The following is a 24,188-nucleotide window of genomic DNA, read 5'->3' on the forward strand; positions in this document are numbered from 1 at the left end:
AGGAGAAGGAACTGTTCATCTAAGAAGCAGCTAAAGTGTCCTGAATGAGAAAAAGCTAAAGAGCCCTTCATCCTAATGTTTACTTCCATTTTTAGAGCATGGAGACTGTGTGGAAGTGATCTTTACAGAAACTAAGGGTAATGTATTATTCATCTTGCTGGGCCCTGGTAGAAAGTGAGCGTAACTAAGTGCTCAGGTTTCATCCTGTTGCTCTGCTGCTCATTCTGTGTCCGAAGTATCCACGTGGGTATGAGGGTGAGGGGAATCGAAATGGCTAGCAAGGACTGTGTGAAAGTGGCAGTCAGAGTCAGGCCTTTCAATAAGGTTAGTACAGCCAGATCATCTCAAATACTGCAAAGGCATATAATGAGATGTGCATGAATGCATTTTAAGGTTGATTTGGTAGATTTTTATTTGGTTGTCCTCTTTGTTGACTATTTGAGATGGAAGAACGGCTTCAAGACTTGAAAGCCTTTCAAAATTGAAGCTTTTTCTTGGTAATACAGAGGGAGCGGGATGCAGGCAGTCGCTGTGTGATCTCAATGACCTCAAACAACATCAGTATTCAGGACCCTCGTAACCCTCAGAACAGCCGCACCTTCACTTTCAACTACGTCTACTGGTCTCATAGCGGCTTCACTAGAAACAAAGATGGTCTGTTTGTACCTGAGGAGGCAGGTGGGCGCTATGCAGACCAGGTAACATATCAGGTTATATAGATATTATCTCACCTTGCAAAAGAATACATCTTTGTGCATGTTGATGATTGTAACAGAAATGTGTGCTTAACCTGGTAACCACTGTACTAACAAAGTTTCTATTTGGTTCAATCTCTCTGTTTCCTGTGGTCATTTAAAGACAAGTGTGTTTCTGGATCTGGGGCAAGGCATTCTGGATAACGCACTGCAGGGCTACAATGCCACATTACTGGCATATGGGCAGACTGGCTCTGGGAAGAGTTACTCTATGGTCGGTTATGGTCCTAACAAAGGCCTCATACCCACCCTTTGTGAGAGACTATTTCAGTCTATCCGGAGCATGCAAGACAGCAGGCAGTGTCAGGTATGTCAGACAAATTCTTCAAGGTGCTTAATGCTAAATAATGCAATGCGTTGTACAATTCTGGTCTTACTTTCTATTTGGTTTGATGCGACTTAGAATTAATTTAAAAAAACATGCTAAAGACAAATGTAACTTGAAGGATAAATTGCACCTTAATGGAATTTTGACAAATACTGTAGCTTTTACATTCACAAATGACCACATTACTAAATAGGCCAAGCAGTACAGAGGCAAAATGATGAGCAAGCATGGCAGCGCAACTGCAGTCAGACCAACTGCAAAAATGAGTAAAAGGCACTTGGAGATGATTTTGAGCAAAATGGTTGAAAAACCGACAAATACAGTCACTTTCAATGTGACATAATTGCTTATTACTTTTGACAAGTAGGTGGTGCTGACACTAAATTTAGAAGTTCAGCCAATTATGGCATAATTGGTATTGATGTTCTCAACATGATCCAAGGGATCTATCAAGACTAATGATAGTAGTCTGAACTAAAAGCTATTAGCATTTTTGGAAATTTCATTATAGTTTTTGACCACAAGTTGGTGCTGCCCTGAAACCTTTTGAGTTCCTTCAGGGCATTGTGTCGAAGACTGCATTTCCCAAAATCATCATAAGCCTAAGTAGATCGTAGAATCATTGCCACCAATAGAGCTACGACAAACTTAGGATTATGATGCTTTTGGGAAATGCTGCCCAGAAGAATATCACTAACAGTTACATTCGGTGATTAGCCCCTAAAAAAATAACATACAAAAATACCATTATCTTTTACCTTAAAAATAATTTTTTTCCCCCAACCAACTACAGGTATTTTTCAGCATGTTGGAAATCTACAATGAACAGGTAAGAATTCATCCTTATCTGAAGCAAATGAATTCACGTTTAACAGTTCTACTGTAACTGTTCTCATAGTCCAGTCCCCAAATTATTTGTAGTAAAGTGTATTTTGGATGAAACCATCTGCTAAATGACGACTTGCTTATGTTTAAAGTGTTAAATAGTATGTCATGATGAAATGTTTTACATGACTTGAGTGGTACTTCAAACTGTGCTCAGGTTGTAGATCTGCTATCGAAGTCCAACCGATCTACAGGTGGTCTGCGGGTGCGAGAGGACCAGCAAAGGGGATTCTATGTTGAGGGGCTGAGACGGGTGCCCTGTGACAGTGCGGTACAGGTGGAGCAGCTGATGGAGCAGGGAACACGCACGCGTACCACTGCAGCCACACACATGAACGCCAACAGCAGTCGCTCGCACATGCTCATCATTGTCCAGCTCAAACAGGTTTCCATTCTGCCAAGCAGAACGTGACTAGTGACTAGTGAAAGTGACTAGCATTGTTTACACTTGGCATTAACATGCGTTTACCCAATCAGAACACAGCTTGTTTACGTTTGTCCACGTTAAAAAGCTTCTGTATCCATAAACAGATTGGATCTGTTTTCCCTGTGCAATATTTAAAATGTATAGTTTCATGATTACTTGAAAATATAACCGCAATTAACTGAGGCTGTGTTTTTCTCACAGATTCTTTACTCATATGTTTACTGTGCTTGTAGATCTTCTCAAAGGAGTGCGTCACCAAACAGTCCAACATTTACCTTGTGGACTTGGCTGGTAGTGAGAGACAAAGGTCATCAGGGTCAGAGGCCGACAGGCTTAAAGAGGGCACTGCCATCAATCTCAGTTTAACTACACTTGGAAATGTCATCAGGTCAGCAGATACATGCTATAGAACCTATAGTGTGTATACACACACCGGTCACTTTATTTGGTACACCTGTTCAACTGCTTGTTAACGCAAATATCTAATCAGCCAATCACATGACAGCAACTCGATGCAATTAGGCATGTAGTCATGGGGTGGTTCTCATTTTTTTATTTGTCCATCCTCGTTTCCTTTCCTCACGTTTTAGCTCCGCCCCTTCAGGATGCAAGGGAAGGGTACACCTGTATGTCCTTGCTCATGACTCCCTAGGAAGCTTCCTCACTGCTCATTCCTCACCTCCTTGTGATGCAATCAGAGAACTGAGATGTCCTTCAAGATAGCTGAGTATGATCGGTTTTCAGAAAATGAGGCTCATTAGCTTGAGTATTGAGAATCACCCACCGTCAAGGCAATCTGCTGAATTTCAAACTGAGCATCAGAATGGGGAAGAAAAGGGATTTAAGGGACTTTGAACGTGGCATGACTTGCTAGACGGGCTGGTCTGAGTATTTCAAAAACTGCTGATCTACTGGGACTTTCACATACAGCCATCCCTAGGGTTTACAGAGAATGGTTCAAAAATAGGAGAATATCCAGTGAGTGGCAGTTTTGTGGGTGAAAATACCTTGTTGATGTCAGAGGTCAGAAGAGAATGGCCAGACAGGTTCAAGCTGATAGAAAGGCAACAGTAACTCAAATAAGCACTCGTTACAGCCGTGGTCTGCAGAAGAGCTTCTCTGAACGCACAACATGTTCAAACTTAAAGCTGATGACCACAGCGGGTGCCACTCTTGTCAGCTAAAAACATGAAACCGAGGCTACAATTCATGCAGTCTCACCAAGATTGGACAACAGAAGATTGGAAAAATGTTGCCTGGTCTGATGAGTCTTGATTTCTGATGTGACATTCTGATAGTAGGGTCACAATTTGGCGTAAACAACATGAAAGCATGGATCCATCCTGCCTTGAATCAATGTTTCAGGCTGCTGGTAGAGGTGTAATGGTGTGGGGATAATTTCTTGGCACACTTTGGGCCTCTTAGTACCAATTGAGCAATGTTTAAATGCCACAGCCTACCTGAATATTGTTGCTCACCATGTCCATCCCTTTATGACCACAGTGTACCCATCCTCTGATGGCTACTTCCAGCAGAATATCACGCCATGTCACAAAGCTCAAATCATCTAAAACTGGTTTCTTGAACATGACAATGAGTTACCTAATACCTAATAAAGTGGCCGCTGTGTGTGTGTGTGTATATATATATATATATATATATATATATATATATATATATATATATATATATATATATATATATATACACAGTACAGTCCAAAAGTTTGGAACCACTAAGCTTTTTAATGTTTTTAAAAGAAGTTTCGTCTGCTCACCAAGGCTACATTTATTTAATTAAAAATACAGTAAAAACAGTAATATTGTGAAATATTTTTACAAATATTTTTGTTTTCTATTTGAATATATTTCACAAAGTAATTTATTCCTGTGATGGCAAAGTTGAATTTTCAGCATCATTACTCCAGTCTTCAGTGTCACATGATCCTTCAGAAATCATTCTAATATGATGATCTGCTGCTCAAGAAACATTTAATGTGTACAATTGTACAAAATATTTGTGTACAATATTTTTTGTTCAGGATTATTTGATGAAAAGAAAGTTCAAAAGAACAGTGTTTATCTGAAATCTAATCTTTTGTAACATTATAAATGTCTTTACTGCCACTTTTGATGGATTTAATGCATCCTTGATGAATAAAAGTATTAATTTCTTTAATTTCTTTTCAAAAAAAAAAAAAAATCTTACTGACCCCAACCTTTTGAGCGGTAGTGTATAATGCTACAGAAGCTTTGTATTTCAGATAAATGCTGTTCTTTTGAACTTTCTATTCATCAAGGAATCCATACATATATATACACACAGCACATGGTGCATTCTTCTATCTCTGATATCGAACACTGGGTAATATAAGGTAACTACAGGGGTTAAGGTTAGTTTAGGTGTAGGTTCAGGGTTCGTACCTAGCTATTACCTAGTTATATTACTGTAATAAGTACATAGTATGCACATGGGGTACAGGACTATAAAATAAAGTGCTACCAAGTATTTTTTACTTAGCTGAAGCTAAGTATATACTGTAAGACTATAAAATAATTTAAGTCAAGTAATTTGTTTATTTATTTTTTGATTAGCCGTATAATAAGTGGGGTCAGGGTTAATTTTGCTTATAACTTTTAAGTGACCCATGTGTCTAAGTATGTTTCGGAGCCACTGCAGTTTGATTTGTTTAATGTGCTGTTGTAAATTGTTTTGCATTTATATGTCTATAAAGTGCTCTAGCAGACATGGCTCTTGGGAAGAAAGTAGTTCACATCCCTTATAGAGACTCTGTCCTCACCAAATTACTGCAGTCTGCTCTTGGTGGTAACAGTCGAACCGTCATGGTAAGTAACTTTGCCTGTAGTTTTCTTAATCTATGGTTGAGGCTAAATCAATGTAGTTGTGATGTTTTAGAACTAAAGAATTTGCATTGAACTGTTTCTTGTCCTCATGCACAGATCGCAACCTTAAGTCCTGCAGATATTTGCTATGAAGAGTCTCTTTCTACTCTTCGATATGCAGAGAGGTGGGTTCTTATATAAAAAGTTATATTTAGTCATTACCGGTTTACATAAATGGCCTGCTGAAGTATAGACCAGCTAGAATTACCACTGTATTTCATGTTAGTTTTGCTTCAGCCTAATATATACGTAATATATAACGGACACATTGTGGAATATCCTTCTTTTCAGGGCCAAGCGGATCCAGAATAAAGCTGTGGTGAATGAGAGTCCCACAGAACGACTGGTGAAGGAACTCAAGGCAGAAAATGCAAAACTGCTTATGAGACTAAGCCGACTGGGCCAAGAGGGCCGTAAAACTGATGATGAGACGAGTATGTAAAGTGATAGAAATACAAAGTAATTTTGAATGCAAGAAACATTACATCTAATTAAAAGTGTTGTCTGTTGTAGAGGAGCTGCGGCGATTGTTGACTCATAATGAGCTGCAGATTCGAGCCATTCAGACATTGTGGGAACAGCATCTGCAAGAGGCCCTGAAGGACTGGGAGACTCAGTATGCAACTATAACACAGGTAAACAAAGATGCTGTTTTACATGGTTTACTTTGAATACATATGCCAAATTGATAAATGTAAATGTTCTCCAAAATCACTTCCTCTATAGAAAATATACACAACAAATGGTGTTTTATGTCTAAAGTTGGCCTCTAAACCAGTAATGGTACATGATCTCTGAGAATTCACAGTTTAAACATAATATTTACACAAATTTATTGTCAGGGGCTGTAAAAGCTGACCATATTACATCGATTCAACAATGAAATGTTGAGATGTTTGTATGACCTATAGATGTATTTCATTTTGACACTCCAGAATGTCTTAGGCACAATATAAGCATCACTTAAAGGCAGTACATCAGTTGATGTACAGTAGTGAACCTGCTGGAATGAGTTAACAATGAGCCATTTAGATTCTTTTATCCAAACTTTATTTATATTTTAGAATTTATTACTAGTTAGAAATGGCTTTTATTTATATATTTTCAGGTTTTGTTTTAATTTTAAACTTAAAGGTACAATATGTAAGATTTTTGCAGTAAAATATTCAAAAACCACTAGGCCAGTGTTCTATGTTTTGTTCACTTGAGTACTTACAATATCCCAAATGTTTCCAGCTATTTGTAAATCGTGAGAAAATTGCAATTTTAACCAAGGCTCGGGGACGTGTCAGGAGTCGCCTGTCATACCCTCGTTAACCCTCGGTCTGCAGTTTTATTTTGTAGAAACCATGGAAACACCAAAGATGCTTTAATATATTACATGTTTTAATAGACAAGGGAACAACTGTTTTGATATATTTATCAACAGAAAACTAATCTTTGTTATATAGCTCAACACGTTTAGTCTTATTGTTTAAATCTAATTTTCTGATTTTTTGCGAGTACCATGCTTTACCATGCCTCAGAGAAAAACCCTATTTTGTCAAGTAGCTAACATAGCATAATCACATGCAGCTTTATTTTTAGTAACAGTAATACCGTATTTTCTCCATCATACAATACATTTGAAAATGAATTGCATGCCATTTATCAACACAAGACATCCAGCATTTAATATGATATTCTAAAATCGATCTAGCTTACTGCATTGTGTAACAGTGTCTCGCAGCAGCCGCCGAGCGAATGCACAGAGTAACGTTATAACATCATTTTCAACACACTTAAATGTATCTAATATGATAAACAGAGCTGCGTTACCTCATACTCATGACCGGAAAAGCGGAAGCCGCGACTGTGGCATAATAAAAGTTCGGCTGCGCGCAGCGTGTGTTGCGCAGTCGCTCCAGCAGCCTCTGTCAGCTCCCACAACACTCGGTCCTGCTTTGCTTCATACTACAGTAACGTTAATAATCGCAACCATGAACATGATTTCTTCCCAAGTCCAATCCCAATTCTTTGCACCATCCATTGAGATGGAAACCACATGTCCCAAGATTCCGCACTCAAACTTGGTGTCATCAAGCTACGCCTTTGTTTTGAATAGGCCTCTAGAGCACTGTAGCGGACAGAAATCCTACATACTGCACCTTTAAGTAATTTTGTTATGTGCTTTTGCCATTTTTTAAATGGCAATTAACATTTATTTCAGTTTTAGTTTCAGTCATATTTTATTTCACTTAGTTACCAAGGCAAATGTTTTTTTTTAAAGTTTTTTTTAATATTATATTCTTTTATTCTGAAAAGGCATTTGGATGTGGACAGACTGTTTAATGCAGCTGAGAGATACCATGAATGCATTTGATTTACATTGCAATTGCATAAATAACATTATGAGATTCCTTTTTTAAATATAAAATATGCTGACTAAAGAAACAAGAAATATTGGAAAAAAATAAATTATACTTTAAATATAAAACTAAAACCACTCTTTGGTGACGGCAAGTCGCTGTCTTTATGAGTGCATCATTGATTGATTCGTTCATCTGATTCATTCAAAACAGCATTTTTTGAATCGGTCATTGAATCATTGACTCACAATTCATTCAAAAATGCTTAATCAATTAGGAACTAATTCCTAATATTTATATTTTAGCTTTCTTTCAATTAACAAAAACTATTTTGAATAGTTTTAGTTAAAAATATGGATCCTTTCCCTTATTTAACCACTAATCTCTCAAAAATCTTTTCCCGCTTCAGGAACGAAGGATGATGCAGATGCATCCGTACATAATGAACATCAATGAGGATGCTCAGTTGTCTGGCGTGGTGAAGCTTTTCATTCAGGAAGGTGAGTTTGTCTTACAATAGAGACATCAGACCAGTTATATCATATCCATATATTAACTAAATAATATATATAATTTATGTCTTTCTGTGAGAAGGTGAATGGGATATTGGTCTGGCTGACAACTCGCCCAGGGCGCTCTCTATTAGGGGTCTAGGGTAAGTCAAGCATGAGAAAGATGAATAGATTGCGTCCCAATATGATATGCACCCCATAATGAACATTAATGCTGTATATTAACATTATTAAAAAATGTGAAATTTTGTTTCCGTTTTCAGCATTCAAGAAAAACATGCTGTGTTCTCAAACCAGCAAAGGAGAGTATCAATTACTCCTTTGTCTGGGTCAAAGGTCATTGTGAATGGAGTGGCGGTATCTAAAAGGATAGAGCTGCAGCATTTGGTGTGTTTCATTATCTGTATCTGTATTATCAGCTACTATATGCACTTGAATCATAAAGAAATTCATCATGCTGTGCATTTTCAAATATGAATCAGAAAGGTAATCTGTGTGAATTACCAAGTTGAGTTTTGGTTTAGTGTTAACCTGCCTTTGTTACGTTCTGATGAAGGATCGACTCGTCCTGGGTTCGAACAGCACTTACCTGTTTATTGGCTTCCCTTCGGAGCGCTCAGGAGAGGACTGGAGTCGCTATGACTATGATTACTTCCAGTCTGAGCTGGCAGAGGCCGAGGGCTTCCATATACAGTCTCTGTGTGAAGATCAGGGCCATCGTACGTGTGGGGTTTGGATTTATATCAATTGAAATGTTTTTTTGTTTTTTTTTATTACATAGATATCTTTAGGTTTGGTCTAATTTAGATGCATCCAGTATTATTGTATTATTTATATACCATTATAGTATTTATTAATATTTTGAATCTTTTGTTTGTATATTTTCAGTTTTCATTTTAATGTAAGATTTAGTAATTTTGTGTACTTTTGTATCTTTTTTATTTAAGCTTTAATTCATTTTTATTTCAGTTTTGGTTTTAGTCATTTTAGTACCTGAACTTATTTTATTTCACCCAAAAATTACATTTATGTCATTAATTACTTACTCTCATGTTGTTCCACACCCGTAAGATCTTCATTTATCTTCAGAACACAAATTAAGATATTTTTGATGAAATCCGATGTTTTTTTTTTAATCTCCCATAGAAAGCAACGTAATTAGCACATTGAAGGTCCAGAAAAGAAGTAATAACATCATTAAAATAGTCGACGTGACTACAGTGGTTCAAACTTGATGTTATGAAGCGATACAAACACTTTTTGTGTGCAAAAACAAAACAAAAATAATGACTTTATTCAATAACTTCTTCTCTACCCCGTCAGTCTCCTATGCTGTTTACGTTGTATAGAGCAGCATTTTCAGGTTCTATGTCAGAACGGCAACATAGAGAAAAAATTGTTGAATAAAGTCATTATTTTCATTTTTTTGCGCACAAAAAGTATTTTTGTTGCTTCATAACATTAAGGTTGAACCACTGTTGTCACATGGACTGTTTTAACGATGTCTTTACTACTTTCCTGGACCTTCAATGTGGTACTTGCGTAGCTTTCTATAGGGGATTAAAAAAACCTCTCAGATTTCATCAAAAATATCTTTTAATTTGTGTTCTGAAGATAAATGAATGACACGAGGGTGAGTAATTAATGACAGAAATGTAATTTTTTGGGTGAACTAACCCTTTAAACTTAATTCAGTTAAATGCCAAAGCAACATTTTCAACAAGTTTTCATCTAATAGTTATATTTTATTTTATTTCAGCTTTATTTCCATGAAAGAAAATGATTTTAATCGTTTTTAGTTAACAATAACATCACCTGCAGGGCCACACCAGCCTGACCCCAGTCTACTGGCTGTGTTCTATGACTATATAAAGCTGATGCCCATGGTGACAGAAGCTAATCAAATGAGTAAAGAGTTAAAGAAGGTGAGTACAGTTACTAAACTTGCAATCATATTAAGTATATCCATAGACTTTTATTATAAATGCAAGGAACTAATAATAATCAACCATAGAAACAAAAGGACATAATCAGAAACCAAAACTAAACAGAGCAAGGAAACAGGAACTAAGGGAAACACAACAGAATATCAAAATAAGAGTCCAAGACCGTGACAGATTTTTGGCAAGCAGTTGCTGAATAATTTCTCTTAGTATGAATCACTATACAGTGAAGTTTAACCCTAAAAAAAAAAAAAGTAAAGAAAAAGAAAAACAGTACTTTTGAAAAATCTATTTGGGCAAGTCAAATGTTACTTACTTTATCACTCTGTTTCCTGAAACTTGACATATCTGGTTGTGGAGTAATCATTCATGCAGAAAAACATATGCCATTGGGTATTTCTACAATGGTGGAGTTAACTGAAAACATCTTTGTGATGTTGCATGTATGTACAAGCCTGGATAAGGCTTATAATGCAGTGCACCTTAAAATCTTGACTTTTATCTTTTCAGGGAGTTGAGTTCAAATTGGAAATCAAGAATCTGGCAATGTCAGACTCTAAGGGTCATGACCTGGAGAAGGACATTGCAGTAAGAGTGACATCTGTAGAAAGCAAACAGGTGAGAATTCTGATTCTGTGGAAATTTGAATCAATTACTGATAAAGCTCCTCTCATTTTTGGATTTGCACAACCCAAAAGAGTAGCAAATGCGAATGTGCACTGCAAATAGCTGGAAAAAAGTGTCTCTTTCTTAGATTACAGAACAAACTAGTCAAAAAGGAATGTACAGATATCTTACTGCCAACCAGTGTTTGACACAGATGTCAGGTGATGTGATTTTCCAAAATGGAATTAGATGTTTTTGAAAACATGGACTGGTGTAACTGAATAAGTGACTAATGCAATTACAGAATCAGATGGAGAGCAGAATCACAAGGGCACTGATGTTATATTATCTCACAGCATGCACAAAAAATTTCCATGTCTCACCCGATATCAATTTAGCGCTAAAACTTTTAAAGGAGCCATACTTTTGTTTATTGAACTTTTATTTATTACCCTTAACTTCACTTGTTATACTAGTCAATGTTTTTTTGCACCAAAAACAGTCATAGTTTAATTTTTCATATTTTTCGCCCTCTCTCTGACCCTTATATTTAAACAGGCAATTTTTGCTGCTGTGCCTTTAAGATTTTAATAAAAAAACATGAGATTTTTTGGGTGGCCATCTGTCTGATTTTAGGTCAGATTTTTTTAAATACCTTGTCCGCTTGCCGGCACAGCCTTGAGACAGATTCTCATTTGTCCTTTTTTTAAGATCATCACTATTTTATACTTTGTCTAGTGGTATATAATTACTACATAAATTAAAAATAGGCTAAGTTAATATTAAGTGACATACATTTTAGACACGATATTGTCAGTATCGACAGCAGAACTGCTGCCTCTCTGATCAACAGTGATATTTTGTTCATGAATGATTAAGCATTTTCGAATGAATCGGGTATGTTAATGATTCAATGGCTCATTCATAAAGACAGTCACTTGCTTCATTCCTGAATGTATTGGGCGTTTTAAATACATCTTAATGCCACTTCAGGTATAGGATCTGTGCCATTTCTGCAGTGCAAAGTCTTATAATCTTATTATAGTCTTATTATGCTAATTGCATTTATTGAATACATTAAAAAACTTACATGAAAATGGACACATACTTTTAAAAAGGTTACAAAACTTGCCCTTATAAAGGTAAAAGAAATTCCCTCGGAAATTACTGTCTTCTCAGGTGTGGATGTGGTCCAAAGCCAAATTTGTCAACCGTAAGTTTCTGATGGAAGAGGTGTACCAGCAGCAGGTGGAAGGAGGAGAGGGGGCAGACCGAGCTCCTCTTCCCAGGGACAGAGATCCGTTCTGGGATCCTCTGGAGCCTCTGCACCTAGGAAGTGCTCACCTGTGGCTGCAGTCCGTGGCATTCCGCATCCCTCTGGAGGAGCAGGTGGAAGTGGTGGGTCCGGAAGGAACAGAGGAGGCCATACTGCAGACACAGCTTGTGCCCTGCAGCCCCATGGGATTGTGAGTAACATTTCTACATGTAAACAAAAATGTTGATTACATGAATGAAATATTTGTTGTGCTATGATATTTATCATTTGTAGGCCTCTGGGTGAAGATGACATCCTCATTGACCCATCAGAGCTGCTTGGGAAGCGGCTGGACTTTCAGCTGGTTTTGGATCAGTGCTGCGGCCTACGCTGGGTTAAAGAGGCTCGTAACAGAGGCGTGCAAATAGGGTTCGTTTAGATCAGTGCTGGAACTCTTCATGAAGTATCTGCAGACTACTTTGTGTGGATTTTATTACAGCTTATTTTTGTTTTATATTAGTAATAATACTTATCCATATCAAAAGTTCTAGAAGTTCCATTATTCATAATGTAAGGGGTTGATTATCAACCAAGATTTTTAACTAGATTTATTTGGACCTTAATACACGAATCACACTGCAGTGCGTAACACGTCTGAATTCAGTGTTATTTTCATATTATTTATATACTATTATAGTTTTTATGAATTTTTATCAGTTTTTATTTTAATTTTAGTAATTTTATAAGATTTTCATTTTTTTTCTAAATAGCTTTAGCATTAATTCAGTTAGTAATTTAAGCTTATTTCAAATATATTTTATTTCTGAGCTTATTTAGTTTTTGTATTTCCATCTAAAATTTACATTTGATTTTATTCCAACTTTATTTCATTTAACAACCTTTTAAAAAATGTATTTTAGTTTTAGTTAACAATGATGCCATGTCTGATGATTTGCATTCCTATTGAGATTTGAAATGAAATTTTATTTGTGCTAAAAAACTTCAACCAAAGATTTGAACTTTGACAGGTTTCGGGTGTTTGACTGCCCACAGCCGCTCTACACTCCAGCGATGTGGCACAACGTGAACCCGCTGATGGACCACAGAGTCCAGTTAACTGCTTTGAGAACCTCTCAGGAACTGCTTAGCTACCTGCAGAGCAATGCCCTGGTGTTGGAACTATGGGGTCTGCAGGGTAAAGGTCTTTGATATATTTTTACAAGGAATATTACACTCAACCATTCAAGAGTTTGGGGTTGGTAAGTTTTATTTAATGTTTTTGAAAGAAGTCTCTTATTCTCACCAAGGCTGATCAAAAATACTCGATCAAAAATACAGTAAAACAGTAATTTTGTGAAATATTTATAAAATGACTTTTTTATTTGAATATATTTTAAAATATAATTTATTCCTTTGATGCAAAGCTGAATTTTCAGCATCATTACTTCAGTCTTCAGTGTCATATGACCCTACAGCAATCATTCTAATATGCTGCTTTGTTGAAAACATTTATTTGTGCTGCTTAATATTTTTGTGAAAACTGATACTTTTTTCAGGATTCTTTGATGAATATGGATTTCAAAAATAACAGCATTTATTTGAAAGATAAATCTTTTATAACATTATAAATGTATTTACTTACAATTTTGATTAATTTAATGAACCATTGCTTAATAAGAGTATCAATTTCTTCTAAAGCAAAATCTTACTGACCCCAAACTTTTGAACGGTAGTGCATTTTTAGATTGACAATAAAGTCATTTGATTACAGAAAATACAAAGAAGCTGTAGAAACTGAATCAAGAATCAAACCAAACCATTTGCCTTTGAGGCATTCTTGAACTTCTCTAATAAACATGTTTGTGTTTGTAGAAGGATGTTCTGAATTAGTCTCCTGTATGGATGGATTGAAGATAACTCAAGAGGACAGCATTATTATTGACAAGATCAGTGCATCAGAACACTCGGTATATAAACAGACCATATGTATGTTTCATATAAATTTGCATTGTTTAACACCCAAAATGCTTTGCATGAGCAAGGCCAGGGTTACGCTGGGATTCTGTGAAACTGAATTATCTTATGGAAGTGTATTTATGTTTGTTTAGACTGCAGAAAACGGAGGCTCTGACCTCAGCTCATCTCTCCGAGCTCTCCATCAAGACTTGGAACAGCTGAGAAATGTTAACGCAGCATTGAGGAAAGAAAACAGCACTCTAAGAGAGCAACTCAACTCAGCCAGAAATGGTGAGTACTTTTGATAAGTCATGCAGTACATTATTGCTATCAAGATATTGTAGCCTCTCTGCTCAGGGTGTAACACAAATTGGGGGCTCGTCCGGGATCTGAACCAATACCTTTTGAAAGTAATCCTGCAATAACAAGCATGAAACATGCAAGAACACAAATGTATTCACACAACAGCTCAGCATTTCTACAAGTAGGCCACTATATTATCTCCTGTTCAATTTATAACATTGTTATTCTCCCACATTTCTGCTGAAGGTGTGGAGAATAACCGTGGTCGACAGGAACGAAGAAGCAGTCTGAGGCCCAGCTGTGATGCTGAATTTGCCAAAGCCTTAAAAGTGTTTTACCACAGCATGACCTCTGTTAGGGGGCAACTTCAACGGCTGCGCAGACACAAACCCAGTGTAAGTATGCAAGTCCCATTCTATCAGTCATGCCAATCAGCCTCTGTAGTCCAGCTGTTTAACATAATCATTAATGTTAAAGAATTTATTCAGACACCAGCAAAAGTCTTTTTGGGTGTACAAGCTTTGACTGTATATGTTCAGAGCATCGATACATTGTGCGTTTGTGTCTCCATAGGAGGAAGCAGACCTGTTGGGTTTTAGACTGTTTGTAGATGAGCATACCTATCTCCTGAAGGACTTTTCTGAACAGTTGGAACAGTGCGTAACCACTCTGAAACAAGATGTGGCTGCCATTGTACGTCGAAAGAGAGAAAAGTCTGGGATTTGGTCCTGATACACCTATTATTTCAGTCATATCCTATGATGTTGTACATTTATAAGACTGAATCTTGTTAAATAAAGGTTTGACAAAGTGCTACAGACATATTTGCTTGCGTTTTTAATTATTCATGCTCTGATTTTGTCTTAAGAGTGCATTTGGAATGGGACCTACTATTTTTAAACAGTTAAATGTAGTTTGCGCCATACTGAATGCACTGTGTGAAAATTGTTTGTGTACTGGAATACTCCGATAACTCACTGCATTTGTATACAACCAGAACACACTGAGTTTAATATTATATAGCACACTGCAATGCCCTTGACCATTAATTTTTGCTGTGACAAGTAAACTGCAATGGAAGCAATATTAACTATGATTATTTTAAGTTTTAACTCATTTGTTGGGTTGAGTATTGACACAAATTTCACGAATCGATTCACAAGCTTATGATTTGATATGATTTAATTTGGATATATATCATGTACACTATGTAAATTTTTCTAAAGGAAAATATTTAAACTATACATGGAGCCCTGTAAGTTGGTACATAACTATAATATTTAAGGTTAACTTTAACAACTGATTTGTAAGCAAAGATTTAAGTTGCACATAAGGCAGTTTTTATAAAACTATTTATTTGTATAATTATGTTTCTATTCCAATTTGTTATTTTTGTAACATAAACATTCAAATGGTGGCTGTCATAAAAACTTTTACGTTTTCATGACGAATTTATTAAAACATGCATAAAATACTGGTTAAGTCAAAAATATATATAATATTAAAAATAAAATTCTCCAACTTTTGAGCTGAATGTTATGGGACATACTGTTTACTAGGTGTTACCTTTTGAAGTGGAAATTTGACACTGTGTCGTTGAGTTGATTTTATGGGGACGACATCAGCATGACCGGTGTCTGAAGCATGTGTAAACATGCCAATAAATCATTGCCAGATTATGAGTATAAAAGGGTGCCTGTAATACACGTCATAAGCTTTTTTGTCTTCAGGAGCTGCTTGTTTGTGTGTGCATGTAAGATAACACTCTGTTGGTGTATGTTCGGCTCCTAAGAGAGCTGGATACGTTGATTATGATGCAATCACGGTAAGAAGCTCTGTTCTTGTTTGATTCTCTGCCGAGGCATAGGAATCGTTTGCACGAGCACATTCCGGTCTCAGGGAAGTTGGAGGCACTCGTGGCAATGCATTCGCGGTAGAAGGTTCTGTTCTCACTTGAATATTGATAGAATAAGAAACTAGCTTTTGCATTTTATTTTTCTGGGTTGAGCTCTATTCTCCTCTGTTAGGTCTAAAGTAGAAGCATATTCTCCCCTGAGGAGGTTGGTAGATACTCCCCTTAGGGTGTAAGATACTGGGTGAACAGAGTTATGTAGGGCAGTATAAATTCTTACTTTGTTTACCTCATTCCCCAACTACTGTTGGGTCTTGAAGTAGGGATGTATGCTCATCTTTGGATGAGTGCTTTATAGGCCGAAATTAGGTAAGCAGTATAGTTTCCTCTATTTTGTTTACCTCCTTCTCCAACTATTGTTGGGTCCTGAAGTAGGGAAATCACTCCCCTTTGGATGGGTGCACTTCTATGGCTCTGGTTTGACAATGCTAATAAAGAGAGAAAGTTTGCCTATGGCGTGTCCTTCGTTATGTCACATACTATAGTCTAGTGCTAAAGAAAAAGAAGCACTACCTATAGTGGGTCTTAGGTACTCAAGGCAGGGTATGAGCTGCTCTTTAAGTAGGGACTAAGCTCCCCTGTTGCTCCCTTGGGGTTTAGAGCCTGGGTGATGAGAGTTACTGGGCACACAGTGTTATACCCTGCTCTCATTTTCCACCATTTCCTGAGTATGAGTAGGTATGTAGGCTTGGAGGAGCAGCAACATTGAAGTTTGTAGCCTCAACAGCTAATTACTGAGGTTTTAGCACCTTGCATGAGTACGGTGAACTTAAGTATGGCAGGCAATTTGTATTCCTGTTTATTTTATATCCCTCCTCAAATGTTGATGGGTCTTAAAGTAAGGTCTTTTGCTCCCTTTTTGTTGGGTACCGTGTAAAGTCTCTCTAGTATGATCCATGTTCAAAGAACCTGACAAGTAATGATAGTTTGCCTGGGAACATTCCTCGTTATTTTTCACTCTATAACTTAGATGAGTGAATGGAGTCTTTTATGGCTCATGGAACATACCTTTGTTAAGGCAGGGGGTGAGCACACTTCTGATTTGCTCAAGGATATTTAAAAGTAGAGCTGAAGCTCCCCTGTGGTTTACTTAGGTGTTGAGTGTTGATGGCGAGAGTTTTTGGTATATTATGCCGCTTTTGTGTTTGCATCCCTTCTGATGAAGTGGAGGGTTGCATTCTTACCCTGGAAATAGTGGTAATATCATAGTTGATATACTCCAGGATACTCCCTAAGGGCTTTGTCAAGGTGCTGACATTGCAGAGCCAATTTTTCTTAGAGCTCAGGCTAATGCCTGTCCCGCAAGGTCGGGACTTCCCTTGCTATAGAGCTTAGAAACTTGTGTATCTTCTCCAGTTATTGGAAGATATTGGCTTTGGGAGTGGTGCTACTGTACAGTCTATATGGCCACATTTACATTACATGGTTCAAGTGACCCAATTCAGATTTTTTTCCTTCCATGTGGCACAGATACGATATGACCCTATGAACATGTAAACAGGAAAAAAGCACATGAATTCTGATATTCTCAGATCGGTTTCAGGCCTCATTCATATGTGGAAATAAATCTGATATGAATTGGATATGTGCATTTGCATCTGCCATGCAAGTGGACAGATCGGATGCTCCCGTCAATGTGAGACATATGTCACTGAAAAAGCGACGATGACGAATGAAGTCAATTCGTGATCACATGGCTCTTTTCAATGCCCAGGATGCAACATGTGCTTTTTTTTCACCTTAAGAGACCAATGTTTTGCTGACCTTTAAAGAAAAGCAAAAGTTTGTATTATAATTTTGTCTGCGTCCATTGCAAACCATTTTTACTTCCCTTTTCCTGGTCAGAACGTGTACCTTGGGTTGTTTCACCAAGTGTATAATGTAAATGCAGATGTCGGCTATGAGTCACCTTGAAAAAGATGTAAGCTGGTCATCCAAAAAATCTGATATAATCAATCAATCGAAATTGGGCATCAAGAACTGCAGTGTAAATGCAGCCTACGAGTCCAGTTGGATGCGCCCTTGGGATGACATGCTGACTCTGGCTAAATCCGTAGTCAGTTTATGCTATGCCCATTATGTTTGTGCATATACACAGCTTAGTGAGGAAGGCATTCCCTCAGCAAGATGTAGTGGGTACTGGTTCCCCATAGCGTCATCACCATGAAGGGACTGTCTAGATTACTTATGTAACCCATTTTCTGAGGAGTGGAATGAGACGCTGTGTCTCATTGTCATGCCTAGGGCTTACCTTCATCATAGCTCCTTCATACAAAAGAGTTGATGACGTGCATTACAGGCACCCTTTCATAAACATGGGTGCTATGTATGTGACGTCATGTATTGTGACAGTATGTAATGTTTGAATTTCATGATAAAATGATTGCAATTTAGGCACAACTACAAATAATGTTTAGTGAAGTTTTCTTCACACATCAACTGAAAACAGCATAGACTAAAAGTTGATAAATGAAAATAAATAAAAATTGCATGACTTAAAAAGTCATGATATACCGCATACTGTTTTCACATAAGAAAAAATAAATAGTACACATTACAGTAAGCATGTACTACTTTTTAAATACATGGACACAGCTCTTAAATACTTTCATCCCAGAATACGATTTGATATGATCTTTTATTTAGTTAGGAACAAGCCAGAACAGCATTCTGCAATATTTCAGACAACTCACAGATTCACTGGTCTCTTAAACATTTTTCCTCTCATTTCTTGTATTAGTTGAACTATCCTGCTATAGTTATAGGATTCACAAATATAATAACTCAAGACAATATTACAAAAACTTTCTTTAACTCAAACTATATTTTCTTTAAACTCTGCATGTGCTTTAAATGTCTTTAGAGATGTTTGTCATCTGTGACAATGAGCATTTCTGTTAGTGATAAAAACATTCAAAATTAAAATTCCAAACTTTCAAACTGAAACACATGTGATCAAATGGAGGGGTTTCAAGAGTGTTTGTGCCACACTTGTAGTGCAAATTTCTCAGCCATTTGAGCAGAGTGCATGCTAATAAACATCCCAGTCTACTGTGCACAAGCCAGGACACAAAACTGGAAAACAGCAATACTGCAAGATAGCAGAGGAAGCTTCAAATAGGAACACGATTTCTCTATGCTCAAGCAAGCAAATTAATAGGTGTTTCAGAAAAAGGGACTTAAAGGACGGAGAATTCAATGCCATGTTTGTTGAGGCGGTCGATGAGGGTGGTCTTGGCGAACGTCGCTCCTGGAGTGTACACACCGCCACTGTGGAGAGTCACCCAATAACATACATTCAGGATGTGACAATAATACAAACTGCTTATTTAGGTTTAGATTTGAACATATATATGACAGTGACTAGATAAGTTGCCAGAACCCACGTTTTTGGAAGAGAATCTGATTCATTCAACATGGTAATGGCCGCTTGAACCATAGCGATTGGTGTGGCGATATATCCTGGCTCTGGGAAACACCACACACAAAAGAAGGGATATGAGAAATATCCAGATGCAGCTTTTCATCTACACTAATATGAAGCAGACGTTAATACGGTACCTGGTCCTTTCACCACAGTGCGGATCTTAGCATTGGGTTTGCCCTCGGTGGGGTCCTGATCTTCAGTGTAACCCTCTCCAAAAAAGATGAAATGGAAAGAGGTGCCCTCCATCTGCAGACATCACATTTAAATGAAGCTGTACATGTGATCATAAAGATTAAAGCTGTCAGACTAGATGATGACGTGGTTATAAAACCTGTTTTCTAGTTGGACCCTCTTTGGAGAAGAAGCCAAATGAGAAAAACCCTGGAAACTGCAGACAAAGTGTAAAACTGATTAGAAAACACAAGATCCACAAACTACAATGTAGTCATCAAATTAAATGCAATGTGTTTCGGCAATATATGGCTTTCACAAAATGATGTTTTACCTTAACAAGGAGATTTCTGCCAAAGCTGAACTTTACAAGGAACCAGAACATCAATCCAGCAAAGACAAGTTTAAAAACGTTAGAAATACCGCCGACACCAACATACGCCCCATACTGAACCTGTAAGAAACATGTCAGTATATGTAAAACTTGTAATATTAAATCACAATGCAGGTCATTTTGAATTAAACTGACTTAGAAAAGACTTATGAAAAAGAAATCTATGAATTTAGGAATTACTGCTTTAATCTTGTTGCAGTCATTTTAAGTAATTTTAGTACTTCAACTTTTTCAACTAATATTTCTTTAATTCAGCTTTATTACAGTTAATGAAAGCTATATGTAACAGTAAGTTACCGGTGTCTCATTGAGTTCTTCATGGAAGTAACGCTGGGTCCTTTTCACCACTGATGGGTCAGTACCCATGAAGGGAATTGCATATTGCTGCACCTCATTACTATAAAACAGTGCACCCCTGTAAAGACATAAACAGGCTGTTTCATTGTAAAGGTCAAAGAGAGGGTAGAAAATAGTCATAAAATCTAAATTACAACCATTTCTGATGCAAAACATTATAAATGGACTTTTAGAAATACTGCAGATAAGCTACAAATTCTGCTTGCTGTTGTACACACCTCCTTTTAATTTTTGCCCCCACCACAGGAAGAGGCTTGTAACCAAACTTCTTCCTGAGGCTCCGCAACTTTTGGCTGTCGGCTAAGCCGTAGATGGCCGACTGCCAGGTGCCATCATGGAGCTTGCTTCCCTGCGGACACACACGAGAATATGGGTCAGCTGAGACTTAAACACAAAGGCCTTTTAAAAACAGACTATTCCAAGTTTTCAGAGCTTTCATTTTTTTATATGTTTTAAGTTTAAAATGTCAGAGCACCAACCTCTGGCCCTGCATTTGCAGTCAAAAAGCTCTCAATAGCTGTTAGTGTCCCTGGTAATGAAAAAAAAAAAACAAAAACAAATCCTCAGCATATTAATATTACTCAAAATATTAGTATTGAAATGTTTTAGAAATATGATATAATTTGTTATTGTTTAATATAATATCATTTAACATAATATAATACAATAATTACATGACAAACATACCTTTAAACTGGTCCCTGGTGTAAATGACACCCATGTCTGCAGGAATGGAGTCAAAACCACAGCTTCCCACAATGTAGACGCCATTTTTAGCAGCCTGGTCATGGTAGTTTAGCTGCATACTCTCCAAAAACTACAGAAAATAGAAATATTTCTGTATTTTGAGACTGCACTCAATACAAAATGCTGTTCCAGCCAACATGAAATCAAACTAGACCCAATTTGCTTGATACCCATTGTCTTAATCATCAAAATTCATGATGTTATTACCAAGAATATTATAATCTTTCATCAAAATAACTTGCTTCACCTCCGAAGCAACCTTACTTTTTCAACAAATCCTCTTATTCTCATTGCAAATCATGTTTCAATGTGGGATACGACACATTATGGATGTAAAACTTGAATATTGCTAGGTTTAACATCCGTTTATGGATTTATTGTAAATGAGATAATGAAATAAGAACAAAGTGTCAGGAAAAGCACCTGTGGTTCTCCAGAGATATCAAGGCAGTGTGCTCCATTCTCCACGCAGCATTTGACAACAGGCTCACCAAAAAATCTATACTGTAGAAAAATATTTTAAAAAGTTATGAATCAGTGTATATATATATTATACACACACACACACACACACACACACACACACACACACACACACACACACACACACACACACAGAGTAGTGTAAATGAACATTTATTTTATATGCATACTATTGTCTAAAAATATCTAATAAACAACAAAACAATCCACTCTTTAAGGCATACGTACTATTTTGACAAATTTAAAGAAAATACAAGATCATCTGAGGTTCAACGTACAAACGTAATTATCTTTTTTTTAAAGGACAGTATTGCAAAACCGCATAGTCACATATCGTTATCAATCTGATGTAGCAAGCTAAGTAAACATGAGGCCCTTAAAATTTCAATAAGTAATTTATCAATAGCTTGATGTTTTATGACCAATCATATATAATGCTGCCCATAAATAAGCGATTCTGTGTCCAACAGTCTGCGTACTTACAGGCCCCACACAGCTGAGCACAATGACCGCCTGTTTGCACATGGCAGCCAATGAGTCCGGATCGCTGACATCCGCGATGAGGACATCTACCTCAGACTTCAACTCCGGCATACCTGATAACGAACATTTTAATTATGATATTGCTCATACACTGTAATTATGCAAAGAGTACTGGGTTATGTCATATTTAATGCAAATGTTTATGTTTATGATATAATGTACTGCATAAATGCGATATAATCTAGGCCAAATTCAGTATCATAGTTATATAGTTTGTCCACTAAGATAAAGTAACTTCGACCATAAAACTCCTAAATAGTCGTGTCATTATTCAGTGGCCTGTCTGCCTACATTAATTTTTAGTGGAAACTAAATATAACTCTGAGCAAATGTTCTGTTGCCAATGAGCCAATCCATTCAAAGCTACGTGATTAAAGGCATGGGATATGTCAATGGAATATAATTTTCCATCAGCTGTTCAGGATTAATGAAACCATCCCAAAAGACCGCCATGACCAAAGAGCCTATTGTCTAAAAAAAAATGCATGTACATTATCCAAGCTAAACAAAGAGGCATTTATTTGGTCAAAGCAGAAAAGCATTAACCCTTTAGGAAATCAGTTTACTGGCGAATGCCACGATGTGGGTCAAAGTCAAGTCCAATCCAATATAGTTGGGTCATCATTTTCAACCCCTCTAACACTTCACATCTTTGCCAAGTTTGCTGCTCTTACAGTCTAAAATGTTTCCTCTTGCACTTCTGCTAAACGGATAATCGAATTTAGATGCAGAATTTGTTAGATATTCTCGCCAACTAAATCTGCTCAACAATCCTGTACATTTTTAAAAGATGCAAAACAAAAACCCACAAGACTTGATAATATAAATGTTTTACAGTCCCTTAGTTAGGAACCAGTGTCACAGAGCAGTGTATTATTTTTATTATTAATTATTATTAATAGTACTAGTAGTAGTATTATTTATATGCTATTTTAATGATTTTTTCTATTTTCAGTTATTTTTAGGTGCTTTTGTCATTGTAATAGTTTTTTTTTAATATTGCCATTTATTTATTTATTTAGTTGTAGTATTAGTATTATTAGTACTATTTTTGGGTAAATGTAAAATTAGTACAAATCAATGCATGCACAGCTCAATTAAAACACATTACACAGTTATCTTCTCGCAACATCTACAAAATTACCATGATAACCATAGTTTTGGCTAAAATACCATAGTCATTCCTAGTTTTTATAGATACTACAGTAGTCATCCAACAATGAATGGAACCAAAGTTTTTGAAAGAGACCCTTTATGTAACTATTAATATGATTTTACAGAGCTATCAATAACTGTGAGCACTATGGTATTTTCGCAGGCTACGGTTACCTTGATGATTTGTGGGGTGAAAGCGGAGTGAACAGTTATATCAGTTCACTCAATTCAATCAAAAACAGAGGTGGCTTCACGAACCCAGAGTTTCAGCGGCCTGCTCTACAACTTTCTCCAGCCTGGTTCTGTTCCTGCCGGCGACGGCCCATTTCAAACTCCCCTTGGGACCCTCGGATGCGGTGCGGGCCACCTCCTCCACCACGAACTGTCCGGTGAAACCCGAAGCGCCAAAGATGATGATGTGGTAGGGTCTGCTGGATGAAGTGCTGAACGCCGCCATAGCGCTGCCGAGCTGCTGCTGATACTGGAAGAGACAGACTGCGGTCAGCGCGAGGAACACCTGACAGTTGAGAGACTGAAGCTACTTCCGTAGCGCGCGGGCTGACGCGTTCAACTTGTAGTTCGTTGAAGAGGATCATCAATGTGTAAGCTCTGTATGCGCACCCTCCGAAATAACCTATAAAATGAGGGAGGAAGATGGATAGCCAGACAAAATCTCGTTAAATAACAATGTTAGAAGTTGTTGTAACCACAAAAATATGCAGAATCAAGCAAATATACGTTGTATTGACCAAATATGAACTGCGTAGAATATACGCAT

General features: G+C 37.0%; 2 protein-coding genes across 2 annotated transcripts; one reads left to right on the forward strand and one right to left on the reverse strand.

Moving 5' to 3' along the window:
• Nucleotides 1-249: 249 nt before the first annotated feature.
• On the forward strand, nt 250-15,241 carry kif28 (kinesin family member 28). Its single transcript, XM_067367759.1, has 24 exons — nt 250-324; nt 507-698; nt 859-1,062; nt 1,877-1,912; nt 2,126-2,353; nt 2,629-2,783; nt 5,130-5,241; nt 5,356-5,423; nt 5,590-5,732; nt 5,812-5,933; nt 8,056-8,146; nt 8,241-8,301; nt 8,422-8,545; nt 8,715-8,851; nt 9,404-9,429; nt 9,992-10,083; nt 10,612-10,719; nt 11,887-12,173; nt 12,257-12,391; nt 12,991-13,157; nt 13,835-13,929; nt 14,071-14,209; nt 14,468-14,616; nt 14,795-15,241. The coding sequence occupies exons 1-24, from the start codon at nt 250-252 to the stop codon at nt 14,951-14,953; spliced, it is 3,105 nt and encodes a 1,034-aa protein (XP_067223860.1). The 3' UTR covers nt 14,954-15,241.
• Nucleotides 15,242-18,734: 3,493 nt separating this feature from the next.
• Nucleotides 18,735-23,983, reverse strand: LOC137006384 (saccharopine dehydrogenase-like oxidoreductase). Its single transcript, XM_067367092.1, has 12 exons — nt 23,669-23,983; nt 22,196-22,308; nt 21,653-21,733; nt 21,170-21,299; nt 20,962-21,011; nt 20,701-20,831; nt 20,423-20,540; nt 20,066-20,185; nt 19,892-19,948; nt 19,695-19,806; nt 19,520-19,601; nt 18,735-19,403 (listed from the first exon to the last, which is right to left on the reverse strand). The coding sequence occupies exons 1-12, from the start codon at nt 23,865-23,867 to the stop codon at nt 19,313-19,315; spliced, it is 1,284 nt and encodes a 427-aa protein (XP_067223193.1). The 5' UTR covers nt 23,868-23,983; the 3' UTR covers nt 18,735-19,312.
• Nucleotides 23,984-24,188: the final 205 nt, after the last annotated feature.

Source organism: Chanodichthys erythropterus, chromosome 18, assembly GCF_024489055.1.
Source record: "Chanodichthys erythropterus isolate Z2021 chromosome 18, ASM2448905v1, whole genome shotgun sequence".
Taxonomy (NCBI): Eukaryota; Metazoa; Chordata; class Actinopteri; order Cypriniformes; family Xenocyprididae; genus Chanodichthys; species Chanodichthys erythropterus.

Bases quoted from the DNA above. Each gene is read 5' to 3' on its own strand.
- kif28 (XM_067367759.1), top strand. From the start codon at position 250: ATGAGGGTGAGGGGAATCGAAATGGCTAGCAAGGACTGTGTGAAAGTG. The intron at 5,242-5,355 runs GTAAGTAACTTT...CCTCATGCACAG, and splicing joins GTAACAGTCGAACCGTCATG to ATCGCAACCTTAAGTCCTGC. The intron at 10,084-10,611 runs GTGAGTACAGTT...TTATCTTTTCAG, and splicing joins TGAGTAAAGAGTTAAAGAAG to GGAGTTGAGTTCAAATTGGA.
- LOC137006384 (XM_067367092.1), bottom strand. From the start codon at position 23,867: ATGGCGGCGTTCAGCACTTCATCCAGCAGACCCTACCACATCATCATC. The intron at 20,832-20,961 runs GTTGGTGCTCTG...GTGTGTCCGCAG, and splicing joins CTGCAAATGCAGGGCCAGAG to GGAAGCAAGCTCCATGATGG. The intron at 19,602-19,694 runs GTACCGTATTAA...GGTGTTTCCCAG, and splicing joins CACTGTGGTGAAAGGACCAG to AGCCAGGATATATCGCCACA.